We start from the raw sequence: 24986 nt of genomic DNA, 5'->3' as shown, positions 1-24986 counted from the left end.
ATTCTATTTTACGAGGAAAATTTGGAGCAGAATGGGAGAACCTTGCAAAAAGTGAAAGAAAAGAGAAGATGGGGGAAAGCAAGCACTGGGAGGTGGAGACACTTTTTCCCTTTATTTAAAACTAAAGACGCAGCCCTAATTGTTGGGAGAGCTGGCCCAGGCGGGTGAGTTGACTGTGAACTTGTACTAAAGCGTGCTCTGCTGGCGATTCCTAGGGTGTGCAGATTTATCTTCTCTGCATTTACTTAACCCGGCAGTGAACTGCGCGGGCGTCATTTGTTAGGCGATGACAGACTTCACCTCCAGCAAGGGCTGCTTCACAAAATCGCAATAATTATCTAATAACCTTCATAACAAATATTATTATTGAAAAGACTGGCTTGTGGGGAGGGGATCTGGTGGGAGAAGAACAAATTTATTGTGAACAACACCAAACAAAACAAACCTGGGCAGACCTTCAAGTTCTGGGGCTTAGAATGGCTGGGGCTGTGGATCCCCTCCCCTATGTGGGTGGGAGCTTAGGCTGACCCCCTCAGCACTGCCTGGGAGCCCCGTTTATAGTTTTGCCATTGACTAGAAGGAAATTCCTCCTTAGAAACCAAAGGGATGGAGCCCACAATGCTCTGCACTCTCCATGGTGGGCAAGCCATGGACAGACCCCAGCCAAGTCAGGGGAGAGGCTGAGAAGGGCATCTTTTAAGCTAAAAAGATTGTTTTCCTCCTTAATTGTCCATCTTTTAAGATGTGATTTGCTTTCCACTCACTAATTATTTCAATATAGTCCTCTCAGAATCTCAGCAAATGAACAGGACTCTATTTTTGGTAGGAAATTCTGTCTTGCTCTCCCAGAGCCACCAACAATGAAGCAGGGGAAAGAGCAGGAGAAAAGGAATCTTGGCATAATGTTGTGAAATTAGACCATGGAAACCCTAACAAACCCCTAAGTAAGTGTGACCAGAAGCTTCCTGTTGTATTTATAGTTCAGAAATATTGTCTCTTCAGCTTGTGGGAACAAACGAGCCCCCCGCACATTGCCGCTGAGAAGGAGCACACACACGCACTTCTGCCACCGGCTGAGGCTGGATGTCTTCATAAAGCCCTCAGTGACAGACATATTTTTTCTTAGAAAGTTCCTCTGCAAGAACAACCCAAAAGAATCCACAAAAGAAATAACTTATCTACAGAATGAGCAGAAAACCAGCCATCCTCTTTATTATGCTTTCTATGAAAATAGGAAGAAAGAAAAAAAATCCTCCAATAACGTATAGGTCTGACTGCATGATGTATTTTTAAAGTCATTTAATTCCATGTGGCCATGTGGGTTTGCCTGCTCTCTTAAATTCTACTTAAGTTTTGTGAAGATTAAAACAGACAGAAATAAGCAAGCTGACAATATTTACAGCCTGTAATTTTTCTCATTCCTTGGAAAGATTCTCTATGTTCTGTGGTGCTGGATATGACTTCAACAGGCTTTCTGCTCATTCCCACACCCCAAGGTGGAATATGGCCATGAAGTAGTGTGGATATTTTCTGTGTAAGTTACTCAAACTAAACTGGCAGAATCCCTGTCACTTTTTTTTTTTTCTAATTTCAATCACCAAGAAATCACTCAAGCAAGATCACCAAATGAGTAACTAAAATGGAACCCTAACCCAATATTTTCAATAAGGAGCCCACAATTCAGAGCAGCAAAAAAAGGAATCCAGTATTCTCACAGACACATAACATTATAAAAGAGAACCCATACCCATGTAGAGTTTATGTCCTTGTTCCCACTAAGATGTGGACACATCTTCTCGATTGCTGAAGTACCAATGTTTACTTTAATAGGTTACATACAATTACTTCAGGATTCTTCACCTTGCCACTATTCATGAGAAGTAGCACTTGTGGGAGGGTTTCTATTTTTCAAAAAAAAACTTTCTAGGTTTTGCTTTCTGGACCTCTGACTTTGGGGACATCTGTTGGACTTATGTTGAGTGTAGGTGGCCTCTGCACAATAAAGTTTATTGAAATTCCAAATCTATACTTTCAATTTTTTCACTTTAAGCACTTAATAGGTATCTTTGCCAATTAATACTTGCTGAAAACTGCCCAGCTCCTAAGGAGAAAAGCAGATCCTATTTTTTGTTTCATTTCTGAATGCAGTAGGAGAATTTGGCTTAATTCCTAAAATAGGATTGAGGGAAATCTACTGGGTCCCTTGTGGGTACCCATCCAGAAAAAGATCCCGGGACAGGCCACAGTCCCCAGGCACTGGGCTTGGGTTTTGCCATTGAAGAATATGGGGGGTTGGGGCCAGAAGGGGTGACTGGGGCCAATATGGAATTGTACCCAGGATAAACTTATTTCACCTTACTTCACCCATTGGTGCAATTTTGGAGATTGTTCTGGAAATCATAGATTATGTAAATTTCCTGGGATCAAACAGAAAGAGCAGCTAACAAAAGAAAGGCGGAAATCTACTGACAAAGGACCAATTTCTTCCCTAAACTACCGTTTATGATGTGTCAGGAAAAACAACCTAATGGCTCTGGGGACTTTTAAGTTGGGCATTGAAGACACCTCAATTTCCCCCCAAAACTTTAGAGCACAGTTTGGAACAGAGAATTCGCCTGCATGTTGAGGGGGAGTGAATTTCTCCAATCTTAATGTTATCTAGGGGGCCGCCTAAGGTGCCTTCTGAGGGTCCTGTGCCTAGATGTTTTTAATTCTACAAAGAAGGAGAGGAAAAGGAAAGAAGAGAGGGAGAAGAAAGGCAAAGCGGAAGAAAAGAAAGCGCTTTAACCCCTTTCAATTAGCCTGGGGATTCAAAGACTAAAGTTAAATCCGGCCATAAAGTTTATTGCTTCAGACTCACAGGCGGGTGAGAACAGTCCCACCGAAATAAAAAGAACGTGCAGGCTAACAGGGTTCAGGGCCTGGTCCCGGGTGCGGGGGAGGGGGTGCTGAACACCCCCACACACCAGGGTGGGGACCCTTGGTCCTCAGGGTCCAGTGGGCGCTAGCAGCCCAGGATCCACCTTGCAACCCGGGAGCCCAGGCTGGAGGTGCAGCCCCCGCCTCGCCGGCCTCTGCCACCCTCCTACTCTCGCGAGCTAGCCTGAAACCCAGCCCCGAAGGCCGCTGCCTCAATTCAGCCCTGCCAGATGACCCCGGCCCGCGAAGACATATTGCCACAGCCCCGTAAGGAATCCCGCCAGAGTCCGCCTCGGCCCTGCCCGGGCCTTTCTTTCAAACTCCTGAGCGCAGCGCGGCCTCGGCGCCCGCGGCCGGCGCCCCCCTGTCTCCCAGCCCCCACCCCAGGGCTCCGCGACCCCCAGGAGCCGGCCCCGGCCGGCCCAGCAATTGCGCGGGGGACTGGGGATGCGGCCTTGCCAGGTTCCCACACACAGGCCCATTCGCACACAAAAAATCATCTTTTTGCACGCCGGCGGGAGCAGCGGAAGTCATTAACATCCGCGGTTGTGCAGCAATTAAAGTTAGGCCTGGGGATGCGGCGCGGCCACAGGCGCTGCTCACCCTGCTGCCTCCGCAGAGCTGGTTCCTGCCGCTGCTCTTTTGGGCAGAGGGAAAGTTTGCTCTGCCTTTTCGAATTCAGAGGCAGCCTCAGAGTTATTGAACCAGAGAGAGAGAGAGAGAGAGAGAGACAGAGAGAGAGAGAAAGTTTCCAAAGTACAAATAAACTTGAAAGCGCTCAGGAGGCGAGCTTACCTTAACTCGGAGGGAGCCATTTTTCAGAGTTTTGAGAACTTGTGGTTTGGACACTTCTGGACCTAAAATTGACAGTTTGAATGGCCAGGCGGCACACGTAGCCTGCAAAAGAGTCAAATGGAGTCCAGCGTTAGTGAGATTATATGTTATGTGGTATATAATGTTGGATGTCAACTCCCCAAAACCATAAAACTTACTTTAATGGCCCCACGTGACGTTTTATAGCCAGTGAGCCGATCTGTCTGTGCTATGGATGATTTTACGATCTAATTCATAGACAAAACCCTATTCATTTGGCACCCAAATGTCATATAGCCGGAACTGGGGCTTATAAAGTTTACTGTTTTATAACTTTTAAAAGGAAAGACGGCATCAGTGTAAGCAGTCGGTAAATGTGCAAATCTCTAGTTGCGCTTTAGCTGCTCTGAGGAGTTTCCCAATCGAGCTAGGATGGGGTAAGTACCTTCCATTTGTAGCAAATTGATAGTAGCAAAAGAAGCCAACTGGGTCCAGGATGAAGAGTGGGGAAGGGGTGCTGGGATGGGTTAAGGGCAGAGGGTTTGGGGTCCACAGCCAGACAGAGCAGCGTCTTCAGCAAGTGGAGGCCTAGGACAGCCTTAGGAAAGAGGCAGGATCTGTGTGGCCTGAGGGTGGCTAACAAAGCCCTGGGCTTTTTCTCCTTTTTTCTTGCTCTTTCTCTCTTTTTTTTGTACCCAGCAAGTTAACTTGGTTTCCTCAGAGATGGGCATGGTGGCCTGGAGCTTTGGAACCGCCTACAGCTTTTTCCACCTTCTGCCCTGAACTTTGTGATGGGTCAGAGTTAGGGAAGCGATGGGCCAGTCTTGGTATGAGGTCTCCCTGCACAGGTCATCTGCTCAGGTAGCCTCAGACCCAACGGTTTCCAGGACTGGACAGACAGACAGAAAAGCAGACAGAGCCACTCACTATTTGGCACAAACCAGACCAAATGAACTTACAATAGAAAGTTTATTTTTTGTTCCAGTCAGTATTTTTTCCTTAAAAACAAATACAAAAAAAAAAAAAAAAAAAAAAAAGCTGATCACAGTTTGCTTAAAACAGACAGACTTGGACAATATTTGTAACTTTGTTCACAAAAACATACATCACTGAAGCTGCGCTTATAAGAGCCACTTCCAGAGTTCGTGCAAAGGGTCCTACAAAGGCACGCAGGGACACACCGCTTGGAGTCACAGTTTTCATCACAGAGTCACTATTCACTACACGTCGAACAGGTTGTGTCTCATCAAGTCACCTCTACAACAGCATTAATTACACAAGGAATATAGGTAGTTTGAATAAAAATATCTTTAACAGCTTGGAGCTATTGAGACAGGAACACTTCCACGCACATGCACAGTTAAACAACTTGAGTGCAACACACAACATTGGCACTAAACGAGATTGAAGGGGGACTTTTTGTGTGTTTTTTTCTCTTTTTTTGTTATAGTTACTTCAAGTAACACAGCTTGCTTCATATAAATAAGTTAAAACATCTATTTTTTTTTTTTCAAGACAAAGCCATTCAGGACAAAGAGATGAACAGAAAGCAGATCTACTTATACAGGCGCTATAATGGCAATAAACAGGCTCATGATTAAAAGATGAATTAGGGCAAAGAGAACAGGGCTTCTTCACAGAAGGAACACAAGGGAGTTTCAGAAAGTCACCTTAGTACTGACACTACGCGGGATCCGCTAATACTGCTCAGTACTTTAAACGCTCAGATACTCAGGGACGGAAGGCCCCTCCTGCCGCGGCCATGCTCATGCTTTTCAGCTTATTATCTTTTTTCCACTTCATTCTCCGGTTTTGGAACCAGATTTTAATTTGTCTCTCGGAGAGGCAAAGAGCATGTGCTATTTCAATCCTTCTTCGGCGTGTCAGGTAACGGTTGAAGTGGAACTCCTTCTCCAGCTCCAGGGTCTGGTAGCGCGTGTAGGCCGTCCGGGCCCTTTTTCCTTCCGGGCCGCCTATGTTGTCTGCAATAGAAAAGTCAGCGGTTTAGCCACCAACTCCTGTCTTCCAAAGTCCTCCAGGGGGACAAGCTTGGGTCCTGAGCAGGGAACCCAGGCGAAAAGCTCAACAAGTTCTCCCTACCAGCCCGCACACCCCTCCCGAATTTCCTTCCCTCTTCCTTTCTAGAGAGAAAACAATACGATTTGGATCCTGGGAACAATCTGCCCATCTGAGGCTGGGGCCGTGTCCCGGAGGACTCCGGCGTTCCCTGGCCCCTCTCCTGCCCTCTGCGCCCTACCCCGGGCGCCCCGATCGGGAGGCACAGCCCTCCCAGGCTGCCCACCGCACAGAAACCCAGGAAGCAAGGCCCTTTCCTGAGTGCCCAAGTGGCCTTTGGGTCACCCTGCCTCAAAGTTCCAGCCCCGAGAGCCGCCTCCAGTTTCCAGCCTGCAGGGTTGGGGCGCCTGCTTTCTTTTTCTTCCCTTCCCTTTCCTTCTCTCTCCCTCCTGCCCCCAAAATTCAGAATCCTGCCGGCTCTCGCCTCGATTCTTCCCCCCAAGCCCCTTTTCGGGGGCTCTAATTAGTAACGCTGCTTCCCCAGCGTAGCCCTCCTCATAAATTATCCGCCCTGACAAGCCCGATTCACGGCTCCTACTGCCATCCTCTACCTCTCTGCGTCTTGCTCAGCTGGCCTGACCCGGGAGCGCGTTCCAAGGCGTGGGGTTCCAGAGGGGTTTTTTGCTTCCTGCCCCTTTCAACGTCTAAACTGGCCCAGCGAACGCCTATTTCCCCCACTATTTGTGAGCGCGGGGTGCTTGCAAAGAAGAGGAGGAAGGAGGAAGGCAGAGGAGGGAGAACGGCAAGGAGAGGCTCCGCAGGGCTGGGAGAAATGAGACCAGGAGAGAGACTGGGAGAGGGCGGCAGAGGAGAGAGGGGGGACCGAGAGCCGCGTCCCCGCGGTCGCGTGGATTTAGAAAAAGGCTGGCTTTACCATGACTTATGTGCAGCTTGCGCATCCAGGGGTAGATCTGGGGTTGGGCGGGCGGCGCCGGGCTCGGCTCGCTCTGCGCACTCGCCTGCTCGCTGCTGGCAGGGGCGTCCTCCTCGGCTCCGGACGCCGTGCCAACCCCCTCTCTGCTGCTGATGTGGGTGCTGCCGGCGTTGGCCGAGGCGCCGCTGGAGTTGCTCAGGGAGTTTTTCCCGCCGTGGTGGCTGTCGCTGCCGGGCGAGGGGGCCACGGCGGAGCAGGGCAGCGGGTCGGGCGGAGGCGAGTGCGTGGACGTGGCCGGCTGGCTGTACCTGGGCTCGGCGGGCGCCGCGCTGGCGCTGGCCGCGTAGCTGCGGGCGCGCTCTCCGGAGCCAAAGTGGCCGGAGCCCGAGCGGCCGACGCTGAGATCCATGCCATTGTAGCCGTAGCCGTACCTGCCGGAGTGCATGCTCGCCGAGTCCCTGAATTGCTCGCTCACGGAACTATGATCTCCATAATTATGCAACTGGTAGTCCGGGCCATTTGGATAGCGACCGCAAAATGAGTTTACAAAATAAGAGCTCATTTGTTTTTTGATATGTGTGCTTGATTTGTGGCTCGCGGTCGTTTGTGCGTCTATAGCACCCTTGCACAATTTATGATGAATTATGGAAATGACTGGGACATGTACTTGGTTCCCTCCTACGTAGGCACCCAAATATGGGGTACGACTTCGAATCACGTGCTTTTGTTGTCCAGTCGTAAATCCTGCCTGATGACCTCTAGAGGTAAACTCGTGCACTAATGGGGGAGTTGGGTGGAGGCGAGAGGGGTGGCGCGCGCGCCTCGGGCGCGTGCCCGCCGCCAGTTGCTGCGGTTCAGTCGGACTCGAGCGCCACCCGCTGGAGGCAGGGCGCATCGCCCAGTTTCCGACCGGGGGCTGCAAGGGCCGGGGTCGAATTGAGGTTACAGCCCATTATGGCAAAATTATTGCATTTCCCTCGCAGTTCCATTAGGATGTACCAATTGTTAGGCCGTCAGCTGCCGATCGCGCGCCCGGCGAGGATGCAGAGGATTGGGGGAAGGTGGTGACTTGCATTTTATTTACAACAACTTTATTTCCCCCGTTTTGCAGCCCCTCTTATTTTTGTGTCGAGGTTGGGGTCGGTTCTGCCCGTCCTGCCAGCAGCTCTGAATTTTGAAAATACAGATATCACCTTCGGGGAAGGGGGAAAGCCATTTAGCCAACTGGATAAATAAATCCTGCCCGCAGCAGCAGCAGCTACAATTACGGCTCTGTTTTTGCGAGCGCATGAGGGACAGTGTCCCTGCCGCTCTTAAATGACAGGCGTCTATTAAAGATAGCTTTTGTGTAGTGTTTCTGCAAGGCGAGGTCAAATTCCATACACTTTTATAACCGTAGTCGATTTTTCTTTCGTGTGAATATGGTTTTCGTGTCATTAGTTTGCTATTTGATTTGCTTACGTATCCAGCCTGGAAAATCTTCATCACAGGGTCCGGTTCCTCGAGCCAGCCGGACCCCCAGTTGGAGGGTTCTCCTTGAACCCAGCGAGTGGGCCCAGGCTCCCTGCAGCCACAGAGGCTGCTTGGGGTCTGGGGATCCGTGGGGCCGGTTACTGGGGTCTTGCTTAGACCTCCAGGAGTAAAATGAGGGCGATAATGGAAGCATATCGTGGCAGTGCGTAGTATCTCTGTAGTTAATTTCCACGGCTCCGAAAGACTCAAGTAAATCACAAATATAGCTGAGAGGCAAGTGGAGTCTCCCCGCTGGAGGCCCCGCGTTGCAGGCGCCCCTGGCACGTCTGGAAGCCAGGACTCTGGCGGCTTCCATGGCCCTGGGCCCCTCGTTGGGTCCTGAACGCTGCTGTGGCGGCGACGCGGGCGCTATCGGAGGCAGGGAGCGGGAATCCGGAGCCGGGGGCCTGAGGGATCCCAGGGGCTCCCCGGGCTGTAATGTTCCACCCGCGCCCAGGTTAGGTTGCCTCGGCTGAGGCTGCTTCTTTTCCACTGACGGTTGCACACGCGGGACCGAGAGACTGGGCTCTGTTGGGGCCCCCTTTGTTCCTTGAGCTTCCTGTTCTGGGAGGCCGCTTGGGAGGCCGCGACAAGGCCGGGCTCCAGCACTTAGAACCCCTCTTTCAACTGGTCAGAGATAATTTGATGATGCCCTTCGGGACCTACTGGCGAGGGACCTAGGCACAGACTCCCAGACGCGAAACGGGGCTCGGCCCAGGGCTCTTTCCTCCCTAGCAGCTCGGCGTTCCGAGGTCGGGGAGCTCAGAGGCACTAGCACAGCAGCCCCGGACGCTTTCAGGGCGCACCCCAGAACTCGGGAGCCGGTTTGGGCAGCCTTGTGGAGCGGGACTGGGTGTGTGCAATGCGCCCCGCTCCACCGCTGGTATTGGCTGTGTGTGAGGTTTTGTTTTGTTTTGTTTTTTAAGAAATAAATGCACAGACGCTTGCAAAGCTCCCGGCTCCCCTGAAGTTGCGGAAGCCCCCGATGGGAGCAGGCGGGGAGAAAAGTTGGGGAGCAGGCGAGGGCAAGGGGGCAAAGCCGAAGGAGGTTGCAGCGCTGGCCTGGTCCCTGCCCAGGCGTCTACTCGTCCGCCTTTGCCTCTGAGTCCTCCCCGCTGGGCTGCGTGGAATTGATGAGCTTGTTTTCCTTTTTCCACTTCATGCGGCGGTTCTGGAACCAGATCTTGATCTGGCGCTCAGTGAGGCAGAGCGCGTTGGCGATCTCGATGCGGCGGCGCCGTGTCAGGTAGCGGTTGAAGTGGAACTCCTTCTCCAGCTCCAGTGTCTGGTAGCGCGTGTAGGTCTGGCGGCCTCGGCGCCCATGGCTCCCGTACACAGCACCTGCGAGCAGAAACAGCCGGGCGCCGGTAAGCCAGGACCTGGATGGTTGACCCAGTCAGCCCAGTGCCTCCCACAAGGGGCATACGAACTGAAAACCACCCCGCCTCCACTCCAGCCTCTCCCACTATGTCTGGGGCCCAAAGCATACTGAATGGGAGATTATTTCATACCAAGCGAGATGTTTTCCACCTATAACGACTTGGGGTGGACATTATTGTTTTTGAAAAATCTGCCTCATAGGAAAATCATTACAATCAAAATAACAGAATGGGCATTCTTAATTTGGGACGGCCAGGTCGTGTTTTTGTGGGGATGCAGGGTGTGTGTGTGGGGCGGGGGGGAGGTGTGGAACCATGTAAGTAGTGTACACACTCTGAATTCATAGTGGTCTCTCTGAGGATGCTACTGTGACCAGCCATGTCAGAACTCAACACATTTTTTGAAGAGTTAAAAATGGTCAGCCCTCTTGAATCTTTACACATTCTCCCATATTATATGACCCTTCTGAGAAACGCAGAACTCACCCAAGGATAAAGTGGATTTTAACGCAAAACATTATAATTTTAACAATCCGCATTAGGCTCTGTCCTAGGGAATTCCTAGGAGTCTTTGGGATTCCCTGTGGAGTCTTTGGAAACCAGAGGCTAAGAGATGGAGCTATAGTTAGTCTAGGATTTCTAGCAATGTAGGATTGTGTTGGGCTGTCTGATCTGTGCCAAAGATCCCCAAGGGTGGTGGGGATCCCTCCAAGACAGGTGTATGAACTCAGGCATGGGCTCAGAAGAAGGCAGAAGTTGGCTAAGAGTGAGCAGTTGAGTGGAAGGGGGAGGAGGTGAGGGAAGAGAGAGAAAAAAAAATCCTGAGTCTGGGGCTGTGGCCCTCCAAGGCTTTGGGGAGACACTAGAAGAGGCCAAATGGCCACCTCTCTCTGTACGGGTTTCTGAAGGGCAGAAAGGAGAGGGGGTTGGGAAGCAAAGGGTATTTATCAGTGACCAGTGCAAAAGGCCCACTGGCTTGGGAAGCTGAGCAGGGTACCCAGGGTGCATGGGTCCCCACCAGCCTCTCTCTCTCTCTTCAGGCTGTCCCTGTCACAGGTCTCATATACGTCTCAGTGCCCCCATCCTCCCCTAAAGTGTCACCTTACATGGACACTGGGGCCCTGCCCTTCCTCTGCCATGGCCTGATTGCCCCATTGGGAACTGATTTTTTCTTCTCTTTTAAAAAGTCAAAGAAACTTTGCTAGTTCTTTCCTCCTTTCTCTCTATTCCTCTTTCTACTCGGTTTCCTCCTTCTTTCTTTCTTTTCCTGCCTCCTTTCCCCTCTCCCTCCACTGTCTTGGGATATGCCTTACCCGCGCAGGAGTTCATCCGCTGCATCCAAGGGTAAACGGGACTCGAGTACTTCCGGTCGGCGCCTTCGTCATGGAGTGCTTTGCCCTGCCCGCTGCTGCTGTCGGGTTTGTACTGCTGCTCGGGAGAAAAGTGCAGGTAGTCCCCGGGGCCCCTCTGCTTGCCACTGCCCGAGGGCGAGGCGCCACTGAGGTCCTTATCAGAATAGAAACACGAGGCCCCGTACTCGTAGGACGCCCGGTTGCAGGCCAGGACAGAGTTGGACTGTTGGTAGAAACAAGGTGAGGTGTACGTCTTGTCCGGGAGACTCGACGCCCCGTACGAGGCCGGGAAGGGCCTCAGCGCGTCATAGCCGGCCTGGTAGAGGGGCAGCTGGCCCAAGAAGGAGTCCTGGCCGCTGGGCAGGCTCCCGGGGAAAGTGGGATTCACAAAATAGGAACTCATTTGCGCGCCCCTCTGCAGGACTGTGATTTGTTGTGTATTAGTACATCTGGCTATAACTATTAGTAGTCATCGAACTGGTTTGTTTCTGGATGGCCGAACGCCAAAAGCGACAGCAGCAAATCGCACCAGCTGACGCCGCGGCGGCCAATGGGAGCGAGCGCCGGAGCCCGCTCCCCAGGGACCGCGGCGACCGAGGCAGCAAAGTTACAAACAGCCCACAGCTCGCCCGCCCGCCGCCCGCCCGGCAGATTAATGGGCACGCACAGCCAGCCGGCCCGGCTCTCTTCCCGAACGCCAGCGGCGGGCACTGCCCATTCAGGGGCGAGCCGATCAGGCCAGAGTAGGGACACTAACGCTCGGGCCGCCGCAAAGGCCCCGCCAGGCCCCCTCCTTCCTCCTCCCCTTTTTGCTTTATTGAATTTTGCGGGTTCCCCACCCCTCCTCCTCCAAACAGGAAACCTGAAGGTCCTGCGCCAGGAGGGGCGGTGACAAAGGTGGCTTTGCTCCCTGCCGGCCTGTACTCCAGGCATGGCTCCGAGTTGCCCCTCCCCTAGCGCTCCCCTATTAGTGGGTGCGAGTTCTTGAGCTGGAGCAAGGGCCATGAGAAACCAGGCCTTCACTCTATGCTCTTCACTCGTGCGCCTTAGCAATCGGTGAACTCCCTTATTCTCTCCTTCTCCACTCGCACCAGGGGCCTGGGCCTTGCAGCCCAGAGCTGAAGGATCACCTCGAGCTGACCAGGACTCAGCCAAACGTAGGTTCTTCCCACCCATTCCCTCCTCCCACATACACATCCTGTTTGAGTCCCAAGGGGCTCAATGGCCCGCGCCTGCCTGGTCTTAAAGCACCCCTTCCAGCTGGGCGTCCCCATCCCACCTTTGAACCCAGGGAATTAAGAGGCCAGAAACCACTGGTTTTAACAAGAAAGGACCGACAGAGCAGCGGCCGTGAGACTGGGCTCCTAAGCCAGCCGAGGGACCTGCTCCCCTGCCCAGCGCCTGGGGACTCGGCATCTGCTGCGAGAACCGCTCAGAGCTGAGGCAGATAAAAGTCCAGATGTGGAATCTTTCTGTCCACATTCCAGAGGCACAGAAGACGCAGGGGCCCTGGCCAAGCTGGGCACAGAGGGCAGCTCTGCGGGGCCCAAGGCCGCGGGATAATTGATGGGCTCGGTTTCCGGGGCGCCCGACAACCGGCACTGTCCTGGGGCCGCCCTCTTTACTGCCCTTCCTGGGATCGCACGGAGGGCTGCCGCCCCTCAGTCTCTCCGGAACCGGGAATAGTTGTCTCACCGGCTCCAGAAATCCTGAATTGTTTTCACTGCTGTTCCAGGCCTGGCGGTCCCCAGACAGGACATTAGAAGCCTGTCCTGGGCTGTTCACTCTTGCCTGAGAGGTGTGCCTTCGAGATAGTTGACTTTTACAACACATGGATCAATCTCGTTTTGTAAAATGTGATAGCAGCCCAATGGCATTTTTACAACTGTGTTTGTTGGGCTTGTAAAACCCCTTGAATTAGCTTTAAAATCCTCAATTCTGTGGAGGTTGAAGAAAGACTATTTACGTGATTTGGATGGATTTCTGGAGACTGTTTACAGATCTGTAAAACCCTGGCCAATGCAGGCTCACCGGTTCCGGACTTAGTGGGGAGGTGGCAATTGGCAGTGTTCCAGTAGGAATCTAGTAATGACTTAGTCTCTTCCTTGCTTTTCCAATTTTTTTCCTGAGCTCTCTTCCCCCAAAGGGAAAAAATTGGGAAAGGACTGGCCTAAGGTTGACCTCCAAAGAGCCCAAGAGGCACTCCTGGAAGGCGGCTACTAGCCCGGCAATGGGGGCTACCCCTGGAAGCTGGATGCCTGTTCCCCAGTCAATCTGTCCTAGAAAGGGTTTACTTTGCATATAAAGCAGGGCCTTGAATGAGAGGATAGAATTGGGCATTTCCCACACATTACTTCAGGGAAAGAATTCAATAGGTGAAAATGAAAACTGGTGTCAAAAAATTAAAAGGGACTTTTAAAAATAGCTGTTTGAAGAAAATCATGTTTGTGGTTTTTTTTCTTGAAATTATCAGACTACAGTGATTTTAAGCAAGTTATTGTTTAAGATGAAAATAACCATTTGGAGATGTCAATCAATGTTTACATTTATAATTCCCTTTTCATTCCTCCATGTCCCACACAGTGGTGGGGTTGGTGTCAATTTACTGTTGTTATTATTATTTGTCATGCCTTGACTAGGATTCTCGATCTAATTATTGTTCCAGCTGACAAGAGAATTTGATTTCTCAGCTAAGAGCCAGAAAACATTGTATTTCTAGCTTCTATAGGCCCTAAGATGGAAAAATATATATTACATTGGAATCTTTACATGTTAGCCAAGGCTAGTGCATATCAAGTTGGCAGCTGACCAATTCATTTCTCCACCCATATATATATATACACACACACACACGCACACCTCTCTCTCTCTCTCTCTCTCTCTCTCTCTCTCTCTCTCTCTCTCTCTCAGAGAGAGGATCATTCCGGCAAGAATAGGCAGCCCAGACCCTCCAGAGAGCCTCTCCTGCGATGGTGAGAATGGCCACCGCAGGGCTCTCTCTCTTCCCTGCCAAAGCCACGCAGAAAGCGACTTACCTTACAGTTTCTCTCCAAGGCGGGCAGGATGGCGAGCTGGGCCCCACCGTCTGTCTGCCCTTGCCCTGGGCTGCCCATTGAACAGCTCCACCTTCGCCAGCCTGGAGGGTGGTCTGGGAGTATGTAGGTGTGGTACCTTGAAGGCCACCTCAGTCCAGCCAGCTCGCTAGCCCAGGCCAGAGCCCAAAGCACACAGGTGCGGCCTCTGCCCTTCACAGGCCCTCGCCTGGAGCCAAAGCCGTCCTTCTTTGCCATATCCCATCCTCCTCAGATCCGCCAGGCCTACAAGCCTCAGGACTACAGATAGTCTCTCCGATATCAGAATCGCAAAGTCAGAGTGTTCCCTGAACCAGCGTGCGCCCCCAAGACGCCTTGGGACGTGCAGTTTGGGCAGAAGCAGCCATGACGTGCCAGGCGGCCTGTGCAACCAGTCTCCATGGTGCTGGAGTGGGGGTGGGGGGAGGACCCGAGTCTATACCGGCGTCCAGCTGCGGTCAGGGGTAGCCGAGGCGGGGAGATTTCCCGGCCAAATAGGCTCTGGGTGATAGCCCCCCAGGTCCCCTTTCGTCCCCCTGTACCCTGCTTGCTGGGAAATCTCTGGAATCTCTGAGGGGCCCGTACAGCAGTCGCGCCAGGCTGCAAGAGGCGGGCTGCGGCTGGCGCCGGTCCCGGCGACGGCCACGGCGTGGCAGCAGCGAGCGCCAGCACGGTCGCAATAAATAATCCGCCAGCGGCAGCCTCAGGCAGAAAGGCAGCGACCCTAGGATGCAAATACGCCGCTTTATCCGCCCCGAGCGCACCCAGAGCACGGGCGAACGTCCCAGACATCCACAGCCCCTTCCTATTTATCGAATCCATACCAAGATATTGTTTCAAGATGGGGAAACAACAACCCAAACAAAAAATAAACAAAAAGAACCTTGGACTCTTTTCTTGTCGCTGTCCGGGGAGTTCCCGGGGCAAATCTGGTCTGATACGCACTTAGGCTGAGCTACAGTTCGAGCCACCGCGCTACGCAAAGCCACCGCCAGCAGCACGCTCCGCGCTTCCTCCCGGGCAGCTCCACAGTCCTCTCCCCGCTCGCGGGAGGTGGGGAGTGCGGTCGCCAGTCAGTTGCTCCAAGGTGGATTGGGGGGTCCCCCTATCGCCCAGACTCGGTTTGCGTCCTTCCTTCAACCTTAACTGCGGGCCCCTGCCACCCGCGCTAACACCATTACGTCCTCTGCACCGAAACTTCCCACCAAGTAACACCCAATTAACTCCATCCTCTCCTCCAACACAGAATTCCACCCACACACCTATTCCCTCTCCCAGCGCTTCAGACACCTCTCTCATCGAAAAACCGGGCGAAAGGAAGCCGTCAACGAGCGGAGAACTCTGGCTGAATTAGTAAGTTTTTCTCTGTTTCTCCCTTTTACCTTTCTCTCTGAAACCAATTCCCACGGAGTAGAAGGTGCTGTGCTGATGCTAATAAAATGACTGTGGATTAATGCACTTTGCCCTCACCGCTTCCCACCTTCCCAGGTCAAGAACGGTTTCCTGTTGTTGGGGAATCCAACAAAACCAAATAGGGCCATGAATGAAAACATAAAAATCCAAACCCAAGGGAATAGCGGGGAACACAGTGTGCCGGGCCACTTCCTTTTGGGCTTCAGGGGGTCGCTGGGGAAGGGGAGAGAGACGACCCAAGGGATGCTGCCCTGTGCCTGGGCGCTGTGCCACGGAGGGCCGAGGGAAGGTGGGCACTTATTGCCAAGGCGAGCCAGGGAGGGGAGAGAAAGGGAGTGGTGTGTGTGCGTGTGTGCGCGCGTGTGTGTGCCTGTGTGTGTGACGTGTGTGTGCTGTAGTGTGTGATGGGGGCGAGTGTGAATGGGTGAGTATGGTAAGGGGGAGTGTGCCCCTCTTAAAGCCTCCCTGGGTGCCCTCTCCCACCGCTGCTGCCGCCAGCTGTCACCTCACCACCTTTACTCCTATCTCCTCCCCACATGTCTCACCTTCAGACGGCGACTCTCAGAAGCTCCTGCGCCTGTGACAGCTGTCGCTTGGGCAGCCCGAAAGACGAATTGTCCTCCTTCCTGGTGCCAGAGGACGCAGGAAATTAGCCAGGTTGCGAGTTGCAAAGCTGCCGCCGCGGCGCCGGGAACGGGGCGCGCCTCATCTCCAGCGGGAGCCGCCAGGCCTGGCCTGGCCGGGGCTTCCCTTTGCTCGCCATCTCCGGACAAAGCGCAGCCGAGCCAGGCTCGAAGGCAGAGCTCCGAAGCAGGCAGGACGGAGCGGAGCAAAAGAATGCGGCTCTATTCTCGCAAGGGAAATTATAAAAAAGTTCATGTTCACGGTTCTCATCCACATGACCGACAGCGGCCAATGGAAGGGCCGAACAACTCATAAAGTTGTATTGCAAAGTTGTAAATTTTCATAAACAACAACGGATTTATGACCCTTTCCCCATCACTGAGAGGAGGCAGCTCTTACACCGGCGCCATCTTACCACCGAGGCCGCCCAGACTTGGGGCCTCAGGTTTTACAGACCCTTTTGGGCCCGGTTTTACTAAAAGAGCCATAAGAAGCGGACCCAACCCAGGCAGAAGACTGGAGACAAGGTCTTGCAGGCGGAACTCAGGATGCTCTGAGCTGCCCGCACAATCCCTCGCCCTTCGCCCCTCGCCCCTTCCCTGCACCCAGATGCCCCAGCCCCTGCCCAGGCTGCGCAGCCCAGCGAGGGTCTGCGGTCCTAGCCCCTCCCCGCGCCACCTACAGCAGTGCGGGACCCTGGGGCGCCCTTGCCTCGCCTGCAGGCGGGGTGGGGGCCTTAAATCCCATTTCCTAGCCTGGGGCTGGGTTCAGGGCGCATGCGAAATCCGTAATCAGCCTCTGGATAATGCCCCTTTCCAAGCCCACTGCGCAGCCTTAGAGGAAAGGGTGGATTTGAAATTTCCTCATGGAATTTATGGAGATTTTTAGGGAGCTTCATAGAATATAACGTATCTGCCAGAGATTCCGTTTTCAAGGGATCTAGAAGATGCACACAAAAACCAGACAAACGTCTCTACACGGATAAAGGCACATGTACAATTATGCACACAGGGAAGGGCATACACTCTATTGTGGGCACAGAATGACATGCAATTATGGACACACAGAAACACATGCACCCAATTATGGACACCAAAATATACACAATTGTGAAATTAGGTAAAAACACACACACAGAAATACATAAACAGAAAAATAAGCACATACTCATACAAATACACACATAAAAATACATTAAAAAATACATGACACCAATACATGAGCATCCAACACTTGGACCATCACAAGGACAGCCACCCCACTTTTGCTTCCCCACTGCCCCTTTCCCTCCAGCCATGCTCACTTCCCCTTTCCCAGTCTCCTCTGGATAAGGTAGTCCACGTTTTTCTTTGTCACCAAGCATCTTTATTTTTCAGTTACATAAAACACAGCTGGGCTGGGAAGTGTGCCTTCCCTGAACCCCAGGATGGAGCTGAGGGGGATACAGGACAACACAGGAGATGAAGGGCATTGTGGAGGGCATTGGACCTCCCCACCCACTACAGTTAGCTCAAGACAACATACCATGCTACAAAGTCACCCCATTAACACATCCTTTCCAAGTCAAGACACTGCCTTACAAATGAACTCCAAGACTATAGAAACGATCAAACAAAAAAATCTTGTTCAAATATACAGTATCTGCTATTATAGGAAACGTCAGGGTGTACATATTTAACACAGCTGAACAGTAAGATACAGGAGCCAGAGGAAAGGACAGCGAAGCTGGGAGCATCTCCACAGTCCTACTAAGCAGAAGGTAACCCAGAGATCTGCAGCCAGCTCAGGAACATTCCCCTCCAGAAGTGGGGGTTGATGGGCCTGAACTTTGGGTGCCAAGCCAGAGAAGGAGGGATTGATTCTAGGGTACAGCACTTAGAATGCTTTTTGGAATAAATATATTATTTTTCAATTTAAATAGATGCCAATACCCTGATCCTGGACCTCAGCACATTCTCAGGGCAGCCTCAGGGACCCCAAAACCTGCGGGCTGTAAGCAGCAGGGGCCTTGTCTGGGAGCAGTCGGCACTAGGTAGCAGGCAAGCCAGCCAGCACAAAATAGGTAGTTTTAGGGGAGTAGGTAGTAGTGAGATTCACGTTCTTGCGGATCTGGGAGGGTGGTGCTGGGTGTCTGCCAGTGCTGGGATACATAGGGGCTTCCTGGGAATGGAGGCCCTCTGGGCTGGATACATAGGTAGTTTGGGGGTGCCTCGAGCAGAGGCCTGTGCTAGGTAGTATTTTGGCCGCGCCAGCGCAGGGCCGGCTGACCTGGGGTTGGGGTGTCTTTTGGGGTCCTCGGAGGCAGAGGGAATCCAAGGCGACCCAGTCGCTGCGGCCGCTCAGTCCACAAAAGTTGGGAGCTGGAGTAGGTGATGGGGGCCGGGTAGAGTGCAGGTTGGGGACTGTTTTGTTTGTTCGTTGTTTTTTTTTTTTTTTTTTTTCTTTGTTTTTTTTTTTTTTTTTACATTTTCTTTTATTTTCCCCATTTTTGTAAATAAAACCAGTGAGTCTCTTAAAGACGCTTTTCCGACTGTCCGGTGCAGCGAGGGCCCCGGCTCGGCCCCTCATTCCTCCTCGTCTTCCTCTTCTTCATCATCGTCCTCCTCGTCAGCCTTGTCCGCGGCAGCGGTGGCGGCGGCAGAGGGCACGGCGCCCTCGGGAGCTGCTGCGGCAGCCGGACCTTCGTCCTTATGCTCTTTCTTCCACTTCATGCGGCGATTCTGGAACCAGATCTTGATCTGGCGCTCGGTGAGGCAGAGCGCGTGGGCGATTTCAATGCGGCGGCGCCGCGTCAGGTAGCGGTTGAAGTGGAACTCCTTCTCCAGCTCCAGTGTCTGGTAGCGCGTGTAGGTCTGGCGGCCCCGCTTCCTGTCAGGTCCTGAGAACAGACATGCAGACACAGGAACACACGGACAGACAAGTAGACAGGGCACTCGTTAGGCTGCTGTCCCAGAGCCCACACCTTCCTCCTGGCCTAGTCCCAGGCGAGCATCCCCCTCTGCCCCAGGCCCCAAACTGAGCTAGGGGAGGAGGAGGGGTGTTAGGGAAAGACCCCAACTGCAGTGCCAGACTCGCAGGCAGCTCTGTAATTAGCAAAGGCACAGAATCCCAACTTTACAACCGCCTTTTCCAGCCGGCTAAGCTTCCACAATGTCCTGCTTCCCCTGACAAAGGAAAACTGTAAATATAGAGTGTGGGCAAGTGGGAAAAGCTGCACTTTTGCCATTCAAAGATGAGCCCGGCCATTCCCCCACCTTGCTAGGCAAGTGGGCGACCCTTCCCAGCAGCCTGAGACCTCAATCCCCAGGACCTTCCTAGGGTACCCCGACCCTCTGGCCTCATTCCCTCGCCCCCATCTTGAAATGGCCCCTGGCACAGGGTCGGGTGAGAGGCCTTGGAGGGCTTGGCTCTCCCAGCTTTTGAGGAAGAAAAGCCAGGCAGCAAGGAAAAGGAGGAGGAAGAGAAGAAAGGGAGGGAGGGTGACAGAAGAGGGAGAAAGAGAGAATAGCGAACAAACTTAATGTTAAAATTCCAAGGCAAATGGAGTTAAATAAATTTACGAGGATCGAACCCATTAATTGGGCCATAAAAAGTTTTATGAGCCTCATTTACATACAATGCTATGGGCTCCACGCAATGGCGCCTCCGCTCTAATTAAAACCAGAAAGGCTGCGCCGGGAGTCACGGGGCTGCCGGCTCGCAACAGCCTGGCTCCGCTCTTCCGGCCCCCGGCTCCGCGCTCACCAGCGCCGCGCTCCCCGCTCCCGGTCCCGCTCCACCAGCCCGGCCAGCCTAGCGACTGCGCCTACCTGAAGACCGCATCCAGGGGTAGATGCGGAAATTGGCTTCGGCTGGGCCGTGCAGCACGCCCTCGTCCGCCTTGTCGCAGGCGCCTTTGGCGAGGTCACTGCAGAGCCCGGGGATGTTTTGGTCGTAGGAGGCGCAGGGCAGGTTGCTGTAGGCGTCGGCGCCCAGACCGTAGCCGGATGCAAAGGGGCTCTGATAAAGGGGGCTGTTGACATTGTATAAGCCCGGAACGGTCGAGGCGAAGGCGCCGGCGCCCGCCCCGTAGCCGCTTCTCTGTGAGTTGGGCGCAAAGGAGCAAGAAGTCGGCTCGGCATTTTGGAACAGAGAAGCCCCCGCCGTATATTTGCTAAAAAGCGCGTTCACATAATACGAAGAACTCATAATTTTGACCTGTGATTTGTTGTCCGGCAGCTTTCAGTGTCGGTTTTACGAGGTAGCGTGATATATGATAACATTACACCCCCAGATTTACACCAAACCCCATTTTCTTTTGGACGGAGCTCGACGCAGCACGTGACCGCCCACATGACCGCCTCCGCCAATCTCAGCAGCCCTCACAGGTGGTCTCGCTCCGCTGGGCCCGCGGCCGCCTAGAATGGAAGGGGAAGAGGCTCAAATATGCGGCCAACGAATCCGCCCGCGCCCGGTGGGCCTGGCGCGTCGGGCGGAAAAAGACCCGGAGGCTCCGCGGGAGCGCCCAGCTGGCCGCCAACCTCGGCACTGGGGTCTGCAGACGCCGGGCGGCCCCGCCTCGCGCAACCCCCCCATTCCTGCTAGTGAGCCCTGGACCCAGCTTGGGATCCTCCCCATCCCTCTCCTGTCCGCTTGCCCAGCCCCTGGAAGGATCTCTGTTCCCCGCAACAGACTGCCCCTCGGTGGCCTTGTGGGCAGGACTCAGCTATGAGCAGATCGACTCTGCCCAAGTCTTCTCTCATCCAGGTCCAGTGGGCGACACGCCGGACTTAGACTCGGATCCAGACGGGGAAAGCGCAGCGTCGCTTGCAGCTGCAGCGAGAATGCCACCGCAAACTGGAACCATGTGGTTCGAATAAAGTCAACGTCTCTCAGCTTCCTTTCCTTAATCGGAGGCACACTGTTTATCCGCCCTAAAGGAAACAGTGAAATATTTATCTATTAATGAGACTCATTTGCCAACAGATTTATTAACGTGGGGTTCCTCTCCCTCCTCCCGGACGCTGTAGTGCTGCAGGCTCTGTGCCTTCGCTCCTGGGCACCTGGCTGGCTCCAGCAGTCCGATAAATGGCTAAAGATTCTTTTGTCCTTGTCACAACTTCTGGTTCCCCTCTGGCGCATGGGTAGCCAGGGCTGTTTCCCCCAGCTTGGAGAAATCTCAGGCCTGCACCCTTCCAGGCACTCCCAACAGTGGAAGGTTTCTGGTAGCCTTCACCTCAGCCACTCTTAGGCCTCCACCTCCTAGGCCGGGGTGCCTGGGAACAATACATGCTTTAGAGCCGATTTGGAGAGTGGGCTCTGGCGTCTAGGGACTGCAACCCCCTGTGGACTTCCATTTCTTTTGAAGACACCAAAAACAAATAGGGGGACGACCCCCTAAATGCCACCCAGCTGTGGAGGCTTCGCCTATCCAAGTACCAGCTCACACGGAGCTGAGCGCACGGTGGTCTCACTCCCTCCCATCCAGGTCCCCAATTCCTGCCTTCCCAGGCCTCCGACCCCTGCACCACGTTGGACCAGCTGAAGCCCCTGCCGCCCACCGCTCAGAGGAGGATAGTGGGGAGAACCCTTCCCCTAAACGCCTCATAAACTGCCCGGCTGCTCTGGAAACCCAGCCACCTTTTACTGCTCAGCTCGATTACACACCATAAACCCGACCTCACAATGGAATTGCCCCGGAAATTCTCCTGTAAATTATAGAGTTGAGTTCCTTGTGTACAAAGCACTTCCCATCACTTTCAGAGGGTCCAGGCCGCCCCCGTTTACCGCACCCTCTCAGGGGGTCCCAGGAATACAAAAGGTGGAGGGAGGGTTCAGATTGGGACGCCATGGAGCCCCAGTCCCTGCGCAGTGAACCACCCGGGCTTGGGAGTGAAGGTGGGGGCTGGTGGGGCAGGTGGGCCCTGGGCTGTCTCCTCCTGTGCCACGGAAATCCAGGGGTAGGGGTGTGGGGTGGGGGACAATATCCGGAGATGCCTTTATGGCGGATCAGATGATACCGTGTCTCTGATGGAGAATAGAGAGAGTAAGACAAAAAGAAAAAACCTAAATAATCCCTGTGGCATCGCCTTCTGGAAGGAAATAAAAACCCAAGAAAGTTAAAGAAAGATGAAACAAACAAGAAGGCTAGGAGATCAAAGAGGCAGAATTAGACCGCTTTAGACCAATAAATTGTTCCTGGGGTGACACAGAGCAAGATGCAAAGAGAAAAGACCAAGGCCCCCGCTGCCGCCGCCGTCTGTCTAGACTCAAGCGGCTGGAGGGGCTGACAGAGCTGGTGTTTAAAGTAGAACCTGCCCAGTCCAACAGCCCGAGCGGGGAGCGATTTCGGGGAGTGCGGGAAGGAACGCACTTCGCCAAGGGAGGGCTGGGCGCCCTCGCCACCGGCTCATCCCTGCCCCGGTTTTGCCCGGCGCGCGTCCAGGAGGTTCTGGCAGGACACACTGCCCCTCTGCCCTGGCCAAGGAGGATCCGGATACCGCTCGCAAGGCTTCGGCCCTTATGGACCCAAGTCAGCCAACTGGGCCGAGTCCTGCGGACACCGAAACCTCCCTTTCGTTTCCAGGCTTCTTTCTCCCCTCCTGCCCTGTGTGGTCTGATTTAAAACGAAAAGGTCAGATAAAATCAGGCTTTCAATAAGGCTTCTTTAACTGCGTGTTCTCTATTCATTGGTTCTCTACTTATTTGACTGAAAAGACACAAATGCACTAGGTTATGTGAGAGAGTTTTCACAGAAATACTCATTGACCCTCAGCCTGAAGCAGGCACATGTAGGCGGGTTTCTAATCAGCCGAGCTATCTTTAGATAGATATTTTCAACTGCTGTCCCTGAGCTTCCTTCCTACCTACTGGCAGAGCGTGTTCACCCTGCTTCTTGTTACCAAATACCAATATTTAAATTCAATTATGAAGGTAAAGCCAGCTCTAGGCAGGGAATAGCGCCTTCCAGAGATTTGGTGGGTGGCTGGCGAATTGCTTCCTCAAGGTTTCCACCCTTGCCTCTCTCATCGGCTGCATCTGTTCCCCACCCAGTCAGTGAGTGATCCCTGGCCTGGGCGCAAAGACAAACCCGTCCCCGTAGCGTACAAATGAGATTGGGTTGGCGCGGCGCGGGGTCTTGCCTAGGTGAAGGCCTGCTGCGGGGAAACCACTCCCAGGCTTCCCAGAGGAAAAGCAGACTCCCAGTCACCAGCCTGCCAAGGGCAAGGGAGGCGCCTTTGGACGGTCCACCCAGGCCTGGGAGACCTTGGGCTGCCTGAACCCACCTGAGGCCTCCATGATCGGTGGAGAGACGCAGTCGCCACCGATCTGTGATTTCATTTATTTGTAGTTACACAAATCGAGCTTTCTCTCTGAATCTACAGATCTGCGACTTCACCATTTATTTGTAGTTAAAGAAATTGAGCTATCTGCGGCTTGAATACAAAGCCACGGTTGACTCCCGGGGAAGCTATTAAAAAAACCCTTCTTACAATCAGATGTTGTGAAATTATATACGGAAATATAATGAAGGCGTGTGTCTGTAATATCGATGTGTGTGTGTGTATACACATATATGAGATGAGAGAGAGGGAGAGAGAGAAAGGAGAGATTGTGTGTGTGTGTGTGTGTGTGTGTGTGTGTGTGTGTGTGTGTGTGAAAGGAGAGAGAGAACAAACACCGGGGAGAGACATCAGCCAAAATCCAGTCCCCAGTTTTACAGCGTGTACAGCGGGGAGATGCGGGCCGTAAACATTTTGTGGGCTTGGCGGAGACTATTACGACCCAAATAAATGCAATGTGCTGCGTGTTCACAGGACTCTGGGACGCTTCGAAAGGTTCTCTGTTTGCTTTTGCGTTTTCCCTCTGGAACCATTCGACATCCGTGGCTGATGCTCCCACCCGAGAGGAGGCCGCAGCGTGTTCCCCGCCTAGGGTCCCGGAGAGGCTGGACCTGGATTGGGGTCCCCTCCCTCTGGCCTCCTGATGGGTGAACGCCAGAGCAGCCTCGGTTCCTCTACAGCGGAGGACATGCCGAGGCTAGAGACAGCCCGGTCGGCTTCCATACCGTGTGCGACACTTTTTGTGCTACGGTGTGATTGTTATATTAAACATCACATTAAAAAAATAATCAAAGCAGTCCCTGGTTTGTCCCCCGGGATTCTCTTCCCAGTCAACTCGGCCCGGCCCCTAGACCTACAGTGGACAGACACCGAGATTGCCTTTACTCCCAATGTTCACCGCCTAATTTTACTGTCTCGATTCAAGCCAGCCGAGTCCCGGGGTCCTGGCTCTGTCTTGGGTTCTGACTCGCCGGGCCCTGACCCAGGTCGCAGGTTTCGAGGGCCTCCTGGGCGGCCGCGGGACCCGGGCCACGGTGTGCGCCCTCGGCACGCACTGTCCACACCCTCTGGGCGGTCATCAGGTCCGGGGGCTGCAGGCGTTCCTCCTGTGTCCAACAGTCAGCCGGGGCTCCCTGGAGCCTGGTTGTGTCAGGCCTGTCTCAGCTGAGGACGGTGACCCTGGAGCCGCGCCGGCGCCTGGAGCTGCTGCCCCGCGGCTGCCCGGACAGCTGCAGCCCGGCTCGCTGGGCCCTCAGGATGGGGTCAGGGAGGCGCGAGAGGTGAGGGTCGGGCAAGACCCCGCCGATTCCTTGTTTCCCAGCGAGGCTTCTAGCCAGGCGTGAGGAGCACCGAAAATATAGGGCTCCTGTTCACTAAAATCTGGGGCTCCCATTCCAGAAAGGCTCGTGTCAAGTCGACATCTTAGGAACTTCCCAGGGCTGCGGAGGCGGGAGATGGCGGCGCGGAGGCCTCTTGCATGGAGCCACACTGCCATCTGCTGGCCATCATTCGGTACTGCAGTCTCAGCTACCTCGGCCGGCCTGAGCTTTGGGAGCCGCCGGCTAGCCCACCGCCCTCCACTCCCAGAGGAGGGGCGTGGGCCTAGGTCCTGGGGAGTCTGCGTGGAGCCC

General features: G+C 53.7%; 4 protein-coding genes and 1 long non-coding RNA gene across 16 annotated transcripts in view; 1 reads left to right on the top strand and 4 right to left on the bottom strand.

Annotated features, from left to right (window-relative positions):
* Window positions 1–18683, bottom strand: part of HOXA3 (homeobox A3) — a 48029-nt gene extending 29346 nt beyond the window's left edge. For all 10 annotated transcript variants that reach the window (XM_077998001.1, XM_077998005.1, XM_077998006.1 and 7 more), the window contains exons 1-2: window positions 15955–18683; window positions 3715–3816 (exon numbers count right to left, since the gene is read on the bottom strand). The gene's annotated coding sequence lies outside the window, so the exon portion shown is untranslated. The remainder of the gene's footprint in view (window positions 1–3714; window positions 3817–15954) is intronic.
* On the top strand, window positions 3831–16951 carry LOC144340151 (uncharacterized). Its single transcript, XR_013415899.1, has 3 exons — window positions 3831–4169; window positions 15243–15349; window positions 15961–16951. It is a non-coding gene; the product is annotated as an uncharacterized LOC144340151 (long non-coding RNA).
* HOXA5 (homeobox A5) lies at window positions 4683–9535 on the bottom strand. The gene is made up of 2 exons (XM_015133832.3): window positions 6683–9535; window positions 4683–5714 (listed from the first exon to the last, which is right to left on the bottom strand). Exons 1-2 carry the CDS (start codon window positions 7575–7577, stop codon window positions 5464–5466), a joined length of 1146 nt encoding a protein of 381 aa, XP_014989318.1. The 5' UTR covers window positions 7578–9535; the 3' UTR covers window positions 4683–5463.
* Window positions 7740–15242, bottom strand: HOXA6 (homeobox A6). 3 transcript variants are annotated; one of them, XM_028845935.2, is made up of 3 exons: window positions 13961–15242; window positions 10887–11148; window positions 7740–9535 (listed from the first exon to the last, which is right to left on the bottom strand). In XM_028845935.2, the coding sequence occupies exons 1-3, from the start codon at window positions 14213–14215 to the stop codon at window positions 9276–9278; spliced, it is 777 nt and encodes a 258-aa protein (XP_028701768.1). In that variant the 5' UTR covers window positions 14216–15242; the 3' UTR covers window positions 7740–9275. The 3 variants fall into 3 exon arrangements, with proteins under 3 accessions (XP_028701768.1, XP_028701769.1, XP_001092459.1); XM_028845936.2 differs by having other exon boundaries at window positions 10887–11001; XM_001092459.5 differs by having other exon boundaries at window positions 10887–14103.
* Window positions 17376–24404, bottom strand: HOXA7 (homeobox A7). Its single transcript, XM_015133835.3, has 2 exons — window positions 19843–24404; window positions 17376–18911 (listed from the first exon to the last, which is right to left on the bottom strand). The coding sequence occupies exons 1-2, from the start codon at window positions 20219–20221 to the stop codon at window positions 18598–18600; spliced, it is 693 nt and encodes a 230-aa protein (XP_014989321.1). The 5' UTR covers window positions 20222–24404; the 3' UTR covers window positions 17376–18597.
* Between the last annotated feature and the right edge of the window lie 582 nt (window positions 24405–24986).

Source organism: Macaca mulatta, chromosome 3, assembly GCF_049350105.2.
Source record: "Macaca mulatta isolate MMU2019108-1 chromosome 3, T2T-MMU8v2.0, whole genome shotgun sequence".
Taxonomy (NCBI): Eukaryota; Metazoa; Chordata; class Mammalia; order Primates; family Cercopithecidae; genus Macaca; species Macaca mulatta.
The sequence above is the reverse complement of the archived record's forward strand: the minus strand, read 5'-3'. Positions and strand labels throughout refer to the sequence as shown.

Excerpts from the sequence above, each read along its gene's own strand:
- HOXA6 (XM_028845935.2), bottom strand. The coding sequence starts at position 14,215 with ATGGCAAAGAAGGACGGCTTTGGCTCCAGGCGAGGGCCTGTGAAGGGC. Across the intron at positions 11,149-13,960 it reads CCTTGGAGAGAAACTGTAAG|TCCAACTCTGTCCTGGCCTG; the intron begins GTAAGTCGCTTT and ends TTCTACCAACAG. Across the intron at positions 9,536-10,886 it reads GCGGATGAACTCCTGCGCGG|GTGCTGTGTACGGGAGCCAT; the intron begins GTAAGGCATATC and ends TTCTGCTCGCAG.
- HOXA7 (XM_015133835.3), bottom strand. The coding sequence starts at position 20,221 with ATGAGTTCTTCGTATTATGTGAACGCGCTTTTTAGCAAATATACGGCG. Across the intron at positions 18,912-19,842 it reads CCCCTGGATGCGGTCTTCAG|GACCTGACAGGAAGCGGGGC; the intron begins GTAGGCGCAGTC and ends GTCTGTTCTCAG.
- HOXA5 (XM_015133832.3), bottom strand. The coding sequence starts at position 7,577 with ATGCGCCCTGCCTCCAGCGGGTGGCGCTCGAGTCCGACTGAACCGCAG. Across the intron at positions 5,715-6,682 it reads CAAGCTGCACATAAGTCATG|ACAACATAGGCGGCCCGGAA; the intron begins GTAAAGCCAGCC and ends TTTCTATTGCAG.